The sequence below is a fragment of the Heteronotia binoei genome, chromosome 17 (genome assembly GCF_032191835.1).
Source record: "Heteronotia binoei isolate CCM8104 ecotype False Entrance Well chromosome 17, APGP_CSIRO_Hbin_v1, whole genome shotgun sequence".
NCBI lineage: Eukaryota > Metazoa > Chordata > Lepidosauria > Squamata > Gekkonidae > Heteronotia > Heteronotia binoei.
In genome coordinates, this window is record NC_083239.1 from 49,041,186 (window position 1) to 49,052,124 (window position 10,939).

General features: G+C 49.2%; 1 protein-coding gene across 1 annotated transcript in view; it reads left to right on the forward strand.

Annotated features, from left to right (window-relative positions):
* The window catches only part of NAPA (NSF attachment protein alpha), a 53,985-nt gene extending 43,046 nt beyond the window's left edge, over window positions 1–10,939 (forward strand). Inside the window, exons 8-11 of the mRNA XM_060257617.1 lie at window positions 641–745; window positions 2,718–2,786; window positions 4,182–4,232; window positions 8,883–10,939. Coding sequence (XP_060113600.1) covers window positions 641–745; window positions 2,718–2,786; window positions 4,182–4,232; window positions 8,883–8,984 — 327 coding nt within the window. The 3' untranslated portion in view covers window positions 8,985–10,939. The remainder of the gene's footprint in view (window positions 1–640; window positions 746–2,717; window positions 2,787–4,181; window positions 4,233–8,882) is intronic.

Genomic DNA, 10,939 nt, shown 5'->3' on the forward strand with positions numbered 1-10,939 from the left:
CAGACTACTCTTCCTATAATCCACTATATTGTTCTGTGGAATGTGCTGGTTGTTCTGTGAATTTCCCCTGTCTTAGTTCATTAAGACTCCTGTTTTCGTGCTTTGTCTGAGCGACTCTTCTTTTTCACTCAATTTACAAAACAGTCCATGAATTTGAGGCCAGGTGGGGACATCCTTTGGGCCAGGGACATCCAGGGGATAGCGCTCAGCGGAGCGTAAGGTCCTCAGGGGGGTATGTGGGGGGGAAGGCGGTTCCTTAGCTATTCTGGTCCCAGGCCATTAAGGTCTTTAAATGTTAGCACCATATATACTCTACAAAAATACCCAACACAGTCCAAATAGGAAAGACTGACTTTGACGAACCGAGGGTCTGATTTGGTACGGGGTGCTTTCATGTGTCCGTGTGAAAGGTAGCCGTAAGCAGAGCTAGTACTCAGCATACATCTTGCGAGGAAACAAAAGATGTGTCATAGATTCGACAGGCTGAGTTTCCTAGGGACGTGGGAGTCCCCAGAGTCTACCGGTTAGCTTTGCTAAAAGGAGCACGCCGAAACAGGCTAAGGACAACCACCTGCAATGAGCAGGAGCCGTGAGATAGGATAAATATCTCTTTTTTTCCTTCCTCTTATTTGGCATCCAGGTGGGCACCAGTGCGATGGACAGCCCCCTCCTGAAGTACAGTGCCAAGGAGTACTTCTTCAAGGCTGCCCTGTGCCACTTCTGCATCGACATGCTCAACGCCAAGGTTCGGGCGCTCCTTTTGTCTTCCTAGGGGGAGAAGGTGCTGAGTTTCGTATCCGCGTTTACGGGGATTTATTTGCATTTTTTGTAGTCCACCTTTCTTGCCAAAGCTCAAGGTGGATTATTTTATTTATGGAATTAAGTTTGAGTCCAGTGGCACCTTTAATTCTGGGTGTAAGCTTCCATGTGCATGCAGTACTTCAGAAGGTATCTGAATAATACCGTATGCGGAATATCTCCAATTCTCTGTTCCCAGTAGTTGGCTAAGCCAGTTTGGTGTAGTGGTTAAATGTGCAGACTCTTACCTGGGAGAACTGGATTTGATTCCCCACTCCTCCACTTGCAGCTGCTGGGATGGCCTTGGGTCAGCCATAGCTCTCGAAGAGTTGTCCTTGAAAGGGCAGCTTCTGGAAGAGCTCTTTCAGCCCCACCCGCCTCACAGGGTGTCTGTTGTGGGGGAAGAAGATAAAGGAGATTGTAAGCCGCTCTGAGTCTCTTAATTCAGAGAGAAGGGCGGGGTATAAATCTGCCATTCTTCTTCTTTATATGCATTCTTTGTAGTCCATCTTTCTTGCTGAAGCTCAAGGTGGATTATTTTATTGAACTAAGTTTGAGTCCAGTGGCACCTTTAGGACCAACAGAGTTTAATTCTGGGTGTAAGCTTTCGTGTGCATGCAATATTTCAGAAGGTATCTGAATAATACAGCATGCAGAATGTCCCCAATTCTCTGCCCCCAGTAGTTGGCTAAGCTGCTAAGAGAAAGTGGCGTTACGCAGGTCTTATTGGGGAGGGAGCTGTCTTTTGTATGAAAGGCCAAAGCTTTATGGTAGATCTATATGGAGAGCCAGTTTGGTGTTGGAGAGCCAGTTTGGTGTAGTGGTTAAGTGTGCGGTCTCTTATCTGGGAGAACCGGGTTTGATTCCCCACTCCTCCACTTGCACCTGCTGGCATGGCCTTGGGTCAGCCATAGCTCTGGCAGGGGTTGTCCTTGAAAGGGCAGCTGCTGTGAGAGCCCTCTCCAGCCCCACCCACCTCACAGGGTGTCTGTTGTGGGGGAGGAAGGGAAAGGAGATTGTGAGCCGCTCTGAGACTCTTCGGAGTGGAGGGCGGGATATAAATCCAGCATCATCTTCTTCATCTTCTATATAGTGTGGCCTCATTTGGAATACTGTGCACAGTTCTGGTCACTGTATCTCAAAAAAGACCTTGCAGAGCTGGAGAAATAACAAAGGGGGGGGGCAAGATGAGTAGGGGGTTGGAGCCCCTTTTCTGTGAGGAAGGACTGAAGAGTTTGGGACTTTTCAGTGTAGAAAAGAGAGGATTGGGTGGGTGGGGGCACGATAGAGGCTTATAAAACAACACGCAGGGTGGAATGGATTGACAAAGAGAGTTTTTTCCCTCCCTCTCTCCAATATTAGAACTCGAGAGCATCCAACAAAGCTGACAGGCAGTAGGTTCGGGGCAGGCAAAAGGAAATACTGCTTTATACAGAGCGATTAAAATGCGGGATTCTCTGCCAGAGGAGATAGTGATGGCCGCAGGAATAAACAGGAGGATTAAACAGATTTATGGAGGAGAGGTCTGTCAGTGGCTTCCTGCCGTGGTGACTGAGGGGAACTTCCACATTCAGAGGCACTAAGCGTCTGAATCCCAGAGCCTCAGAGGAAGGCCTCTCTGCCCTGTTGTTGGCCCTCCAGAGGAACTGGTTGGCCACTGTGTGAGACAGGAGGCTGGACTAGATGGACCTCTGGTGTGACCCAGCAGGGCTCCTCTTACGTTCTTTAAGCCATACGGTAAAACAAAGTGTGTGCAAGGTGCTATGGCATCATGTGACTGCAGATTGTGGGACTCCGTGGCATAAAGTGGGAAGGAACATGGATTGCCTCAGGGGCAGTGGCCTCTTAACATCTGAGCAGCAGTGTTACTAAACAGGTAGAGTGCCCTGTAACTAACCTGCCTTTTGTTTTGGAATCAGCTGGCTGTACAGAAATACGAAGAAATGTTCCCGGCTTTCTCAGACTCCAGGGAGTGCAAACTGGTTAAAGTGAGTCCTCTGTTTATGTCTGTGTGTGTCTTTGTCTTTCTGTCTCTCTCTCTCTCTTTCTCTGTCTCTCTCCCTCTGTCTTTTAATCTTGCCTTTCACTCTGTCTTAATATGTTTTAATATGTTAGGGTCCTAATATGTCTTAATATGTTTGGGTCCTACCCTTTGTCAGGAGATAGCCAATAGAATGACGACCCTGATTTCTGCACTTGGCAGTAGATGCCTGTCACTTTCATAGTGGTGTGTCAGTAAACCCATCCTAATCTCTGTGAGCCACTAGCAGTTGGACCTGAATGCGCAGAGCCTAAGGATGGAGAAGGGGGAGGTCATGCAGGGCCAACCAGCATCGCCTGAAGGTGGCCCAAGAGCCAGAAACTTATTTAAAGAAGATGATATTGGATTTATATCCCGCCCTCTACTCTGAAGAGTCTCAGAGCGGCTCACAATCTCCTTTACCTTCCTCCACACAACAGACACCCTGTGAGGTAGATGAAGATATTGGATTTATATCCCGTCCTCCACTCCAAAGAGTCTCAGAGCAGCTCACAATCTCCTTTACCTTCCTCCACACAACAGACACCCTGTGAGGTAGATGAAGATGTTGGATTTATGTCCTGCCCTCCACTCCGAAGAGTCTCAGAATGGCTCACAATCTCCTTTACCTTCCTCCCCACAACAGACACCCTGTGAGGTAGATGAAGATGTTGGATTTATATCCTGCCCTCCACTCCAAAGAGTCTCAGAGAGGCTCACAATCTCCTTTCCCTTCCTCCCCCACAACAGACACCCTGTGAGGTAGATGAAGCTATTGATTTATATCCCATCCTCCACTCCGAAGAGTCTCAGAGCAGCTCACAATCTCCTTTCCCTTCCTCCCCCACAACAGACACCCTGTGAGGTAGATGAAGCTATTGATTTATATCCCGGCCTCCACTCCGAAGAGTCTCAGAGCGGCTCACAATCTCCTTTCCCTTCCTCCCCCACAACAGACACCCTGTGAGGTGGGTGGGGCTGGAGAGGGCTCTACACAGCAGCTGCCCTTTCAAGGACAACCTCTGCCAGAGCTATGGCTGACCCAAGGCCATGCTAGCAGGTGCAAGTGGAGGAGTGGGGAATCAAACCCGGTTCTCCCAGTTAAGGGTCTGCCCTTTCAAGGACAACCTGTGCCAGAGCTGTGGCTGACCCAAGACCATTCCAGCAGGTGCAAGTGGAGGAGTGGGGAATCAAACCCGGTTCTCCCAGATAAGAGTCCACACACTTAACCACTACACCAAAGGGAAAAGAAGTCTTGGGCGAGCAGCCGAATCAGCCAGCTGCAGGGAAACCTGGCCCCCCTTTGTCACTTTACATTTGAACTGATCCACAAGGCGCCCTAATCTCCCGTCTCTCCCAACAGAAACTGCTGGACGCTCACGAAGAACAGAATATCGACAGCTACACTGAATCGGTATGGACTCAGCTCTCCTCTTTGCATAATGCTAGGCGGGGGTGGCTCATTAACCTGGCTTCTGTTGTGTCCGCTGGGCTGTGAAGACAGACCAGACGTCCCTCTGCGGTCGGAGGACGGCTTTCTTCTAACTTTGGGGGAAGGGCGTTTCTGAGGCTGCCCGTGTCCTTCCCTTCTTGGTGTGCCTCTCCCCCCTTTCTTAAAGGAAAGCAGACAAACTTTAGGGAATAAAGAGATCAAGATGGGTAGCTGAGTTATTAGCCTGTTTTGCGGCTGCAGAAAAGAGCCAAGAGTCCAGTTGCGCAAAGACAGACGGTAACAAGATTTGTGGCAGAAGAGGAGCTTTTTGTGAGGCACTTCTCACAGTTCAAGAAGTGAGAAGGGACTTCCAGATGGTCCTCCCCTGTGTAGTGCCAGGGCTAAGTTTTAAGTTGACTCAGTTAATAATTATGGCTAATAAACCTCTTAACTCTTTGGAGAAATTAATTAACAAGGGCAGGACCTCAATAATAATAATAATATGATATTGGATTTATATCCCGCCCTCCACTCCGAAGAGTCTCAGAGCGGCTCACAATCTCCTTTACCTTCCTCCCCCACAACAGACACCCTGTGAGGTGGGTGGGGCTGGAGAGGGCTCTCACAGCAACTGCCCTTTCAAGGACAACCTCTGCCAAAGCTACAGCTAACCCAAGGCCATTCCAGCAGGTGCAAGTGGAGGAGTAGGGAATCAAACCCAGTTCTCACAGATAAGAGTTTGCACACTTAACCTCTACACCAAACTGACTGTTATCTCTATTATATATATGGGGGGGGGGCAAACAGTAGCTCTCTAGATGTTTTTTGCCTACAACTCCCATCAGCCCCAGCCATTGGCCATGCTGGCTGGGGCTGATGGGAGTTGTAGGTAAAAAAAACATCCGGAGAGCTACCATTGGCCATCACTGATATATACTCTCTTAAATCTACCGCTATGGACTGATACTTCCAGCCAGCAACTGGCTTGGCAAAAAGATTGTCATAATACAATCAACGATGACCAATGGGAACAAATTGGGTTATCATCTTTATTTAAAACCAAATCTTACGACTTTTGATTACAGAATTACCAGATTTTTTCAAGACGGTATGTGACTCTGTGCAGGCTTTATAAGGGGCAAAGTAAAGGCTAATCCAAATTGTTGGGAAGGCTGTGGGCAATCTGGTACATTCATACACTGTTTGTGGGAGTATCCTGAGGTCAAGGCCTTCTGGAAAAAAAGTCCCGGAAAAACCCCCCAGAAGTAGTTGGGTTTATAGTTCCACTTACTCCAGAATCACTGCCGCTAAACTTTTGGCCTAATTCTAACTTATCTTACACTCCAAAAAGAGTTGTTTGCTTTATTATTATTGGCAGGAAAAATGGTTATAGCCAGTTTCTGGGAACTATCTAAAGTTCCCACTTTGAATTGTTGGTTTAACGAAGTCTGGGATATTTTGATCCAAGATAAATCAGCCACCAGTATCATACCGCAAGATAACTCCAAAGCGGGTGACTGGTTTATTGAAAAACGGTTTGTCTTTCTTGAGAACGTTAACAATAAGGAATCTAATTTTGGCAGAATTCCCACCAAGTACATGAACGTTATGATTCATTAACCGTTTGTCTTAACAATGTGCAGCTTTGTTCTTCGCGGTTTGGTGGTGTATTGGATATCTGTGTTGTATCCTCAGCCGCCTTATCTAGGTCACAAGGTAGCCATGCAGTTTGTATTTTGTTCGGTGTCTATCTTTATTTGGTTTGGCTTATGTGTAAAAAAGCTTTAATAAAATTTAAATCATTAAAAAAACAAAAGTTGACTAAGTTCCGCAGGATTTCTCTCCCCTTCTGTTGCAAGACCCGGGGTGGAATCACCAGCTGCAAGGCATCAGGCCTTGACTGCCGATTAGAGGCTGGCAAAAGAGGAGAGAATTTCTCCTCCTAGTTTGAGTCTTCCGGGGCTGCTTTCTTAGGCAAGGAGCGGTGCCAGATTTAAACCCCGCGGAGGTCCCCTAGGCGGTCAAAATCTGGCAGGCCCCCTTGCAAATGATCTCAGAGCAGGGTGCCCCCGCTGCAGACTGCAGGCACCCTCTCCAAAGCTGCGGGGGAGAGGCAGAGAGACGCCTGCAGCAGCCGCACCAGGCAAGTCGGGCAAAGAGCGGCTCCGTCGCTGGCTGCGCGTGCAAGGCTGGGAGGGCTGCAAACGGGGAAAGCCGGCATGGGGGCCCATAGGCCAGTGCCTTCTTGGCCTAATAGTTAATCCAGCCCTTGCAAGGAGCTGTGTGACCTGAGGGATCAGTAAGAGTATTATTAGGAACCCTGGTGGATTTGGCCGGACCTGTGGAGCGCCTGTGGAACTCTGAACCTTTTTAGCTCTCTACAAAATGGCCTGAGGGTCAAGGTAATGGACAGCTTGGAAAGCTTTTTGTTACTTCGTGGCATGGTGTTGGGAACAATACCTGTACTGTCGGAATAAAATTTTGTTTCCCCTTTTGTGGCTTGCAAAGGCGCCAGTGCCTGACGGCCCTACTCTAGCCAGCTCCGTGTAAGGAGGCCAGTCTAAGAACTTTCTACCAGGGCACTTTTGGTCTAATGCCAAAGGGGAGGCAAAGCTCTTCCACCTTCTCCCCCAAGGTTGCTGCCACCAGACTGGTATGTTTTACAGGGCCCAATCCACCCTGGTTCCCCTGAAGGATCAACAATCTCCAGATAACCAAAGGGGGGATGCTTATGGCAGGGGTGGCCAAGGGTAGCTCTCCAGATTATTATTTTTGCCTACAACTCCCATCAGCCCCAGCCAGCGTGGCCAATGGCTGGGGCTGATGGGAGTTGTAGGCAAAAAGCATCTGGAGAGCTACCGTTGGCCACCCCTTCCCCGAAGGATCAACAATCTCCAGATAACCAAAGGGACACTTATGGCATTCACACACTCTTCTGAGTAGGGCCCAACAGGCACTGGTCCCTTTGCAAGCCACTGACACCAAACAGTACGGGTATTTTCACTACACCATGTCACAAAACAACAAAAAGCTTTCAAAAATGTCTATTTACCTTGACCCTCTACCTTGTAGAGAGCGAAAAGGTTCAGAGTTCCACATGCACTCCCTTCTGGGACGGTCCGGCCAAATCCAAGAGTACTCTTACGGACCCCTCAGGTCATCACAGCTCCTTGCCGAAGCAAGCAGCCCAGAAGACTCAAACTAGGAGGAGAGATCGTCTTTTACTAGCCCACCAGCCTCTAATTGGCAGTCAAGGCTTGCAGCAGAAAGTGATAAATCCTGTAGAACTTAAGTCAGCTTAAAATTTAGCCCCGGCACTACAGTCTGTCTGTTCTCTGGGTGCAAACCAACAACGATCCCTAGCAGAGCTTGGCTTCAAATCCATCTAGGGTTTTTTTTTTAAATAAAATTTTTATATGAAACATTATTAACACAAAAGATATTAGTAACGCAAAAGATAATATAAAATATGAAACAAAATCTCCATATATCCCCCAGAGAGCACTGAGATCTAGCTCCCAAAATCTTTTAAACATCCGTGGACCAAGGGAGGCCAAATTGAAAACAACCCGGGGAGCAGGCCTTCTCAGTAATGGCCCCTCATTGGTGGAACCAACTACCAATGGAGGTTCGAGCCCTGCGGGACTATAATCAGTTCCGCAGGGCCTGCAAAACTAGCCTTTTTCAAATGGCCTACAAGACTGAATCCTGAAATGACACCTAGCCGTCTGATATACATCTAATATGTTCGCATTGTAGCACCTTAATTGCAATGGTTTTAACTAATTATTTATTTAATGTATTTTACCGTATAATGTATTAAATGTAATCACGGTACTTCCATGTCTGTGAGCCGCCCTGAGCCTGCTTCGGCGGGGAGGGCGGGATATAAATAAAAAATATTATTATTATAAAATTACAACCAACCTAAAACCCTAAGCAAAATTCTTTTTTCCTATAATTCGATACCCCATTATTCCCCTGTTCATTGTTCTTTAATCTGTTATCATTTAAAAGTAATTTATCCTTTTTTTAAAAAAATACATAAGCTCCTGGGGAAAAAAAAAGATTAGATGACAGAATTTTGCTCTCTTGAAGAAACTGAACTACCGGAAATGTAGTTATCAGAAAAAAATTCAAACCTTCTGGTCACCTGGGTTTTCATGGATGGTGCGACTGAAAGGACACAGTGGAGAGCCAGGTCTGCTTGCATTAGATAGAGCAAACCAATACTGATTCCCCACTAGCCTTATGCCACTCTCGGTCTCCTCTCCTCTCGTCTGCAGGGCTTCCGTCAGATTTCACACTATCTCCCCCGGGGCTGCAAACTAGCTCTGCCTCTTTCGCGCAGCAAACAAGGATCCTCTAAAAACCGGTTTCTGTTGCCGCACAAAAAAGGCGAAGTGAGTTGCAGCCCCAGGGGGCGGGGGGCGGATAGTGTGAAATCCGACTGAGTCCCTGCAGAGGAGCGTGAGAGCGGCGTAAGGCTCGTGGGGAATCGGTACAAAAGTCCTGTGAGCTTGAAGCAAACGCGGATCAGTTCTGGGAAGGGTGGCATCCTCCTTTCTAGGGAGTGACTTGGACTTCAGAGCCTCGCTGACCCGCCGTTGCGTTTTCCTTTCTCACCGTCAGGTCAAGGAATACGACTCGATCTCCCGCCTGGACCAGTGGCTCACCACCATGCTCCTGCGCATCAAGAAGACCATACAGGGCGAAGAGGAGGACCTGCGTTAAGGCGGCGGCCATCCCCCGCGACCCGCTGCTCCTTCTCTGCGGGACTTCCGCGTGGATCAGCGGTGGGGGAGAGAGGGGGGGGGGTCTTAGCACCAGGAACTGGACTCCGATGGCAAATCGTTTATTTAATCCCGTTCTCATCAGCTCCCCCCCCCTCTCCCTGCCACGGTCTCTTCGTACGGCAGAAACAGGACCAGAGAGAGAGCGCAGTGCCTGCGGACTGGCTCCAGCGGGAGAGAAACGCAAGCCCCGTAGTAGGAAGTTCCTTCCCCCTTGTCGTTGCCTCGCCGTGCTTCCCTTACCAGACCCGAGAGTCTCTCTCTTCCTCAGCCAGCCTGAATTTTCTTCCCTTTCCAGGTTTCTCTTCCCGAGCCAGCCTGGGTTCCTTTCTGTGGGGGGCTTAAAATAAACTTCCGCAGTTCAATATTTATAGTCTTTCCAGCAGTCCCAGCTGGCGGCACGGCCTTCTTTTTTCCCTTTTCGCCTAGATAACCCGTTTGGAGAGTCGCCCAATAGAATGGGAATAGAATGCACCCCCTAATTGCAGAGGAGACCACCGTTGCTTCATCTCCCGCTCCTCTGACCCCACCCCCGAGCTTCCAAAACAGTTCTGGCCTGCCTCCCTGAAGTAGGTTTTCGTACAGGGTGGGTGACCTTGTCTCTCCCCGCTTCAAGCTTCTGGGTAACGTCCTCTCCTTGGGTGCGGCCGCTTTGCGTCCCTTAGGTCAGCGCCGAGCTCACCCTCTGTGGCCGCAGCTTCCCGTCGAGCCCTGGCTTGCGTGGCGGCTCCCCCCGTTTCCCAAATAAGGTCTGAGAAATTGCAGCGCCTCAACGTGACTTGCACCCTGCGCAGACCAGCTCGGCTTTTCCTAGGGGACAAGGTTCTCTTGGCCCCCGGCATTCCAGACGGTAAATTTCTCCTTCCAAGCTCTTCCCCTTACTATACGGGCGGGCAGCTTATAAAATACGCGGTGGCGCACAGCATCCTCGTCGCTAGTCCCTGGACCGAGCAAGATGACGGTTCCACTCCCTGAAGGGCAGTGAGCAGCTAGCTCAGTGGTCACCAAAATCCCCTCCACGCTAGTGACACTCTGCATCAGCTGTTTTGAGAGCTGCCATTTTGCCCTGCCTCTCCACTCCGGGCTTAGTTTAAGAGGGAGCGTTCCTCTCGCCGAGTATTTATTCCGCGTTTGGTACTCATCGCCGGGGCTTTTTTTATAGCAGGAGCTCCTTTGCCTATTGGGTCACACCCACCCCCTGATGTAGCCAGTCCTCCAAGAGGTTACAGGGCTCCTAACAGGGCCTCTTGTAAGCTCCAGGAGGATTGGCTACCTCAGTGGGGTGTGGCCTAATAGGCAAAGGAGTTCCCGCTACAAAAAAAAAAGGCCCTGCTCGTTGCCATAATAAGCTCTGTCCTTCCTTGCCCCCCCTCCCACCTTGCGTTTGACTTCCCTAAAAAAAAAAAGGTATCATGTAGCCGGGGGTAAAAAGGGGTCGGATCTTCAGGATTACTCACCCCTCGGTAATTCTCAGACTCACCTTTCCGTTCTCGAAAGGGGGGAAGCGGGAGGGCTTCGGAAGCGGCCTGCATGCGTCTAACCTCCACCCGCAACAGACTTTCGCTGATCCTAGTGAACAACCCGGCACACAGCAACAGAACAGTAACTTTAGAAACAATACACTTTGCATGGGTGGGAAAAAGAAACCACAATAACGTCTTGACGGTAGCCTCTCTCCAGCTTAAGTTCCTGCTGCTTTTCCTGGGCTTCAAAACGACGTGCATGTCTTCAAAATGTACCTTTGCTGTTCTCTCCCCCCCCCCTGTGTTTGAGGACTAATTCTGGCCCCTCTTCCCCGCCCCCCCACCCATCGCCCCACTCAGTTGTGGTTCCATTTCTGGCTGTGATTCTCTCTCTCTATATATATGTCTATAAAAACAGAATTGTACGCCTGAA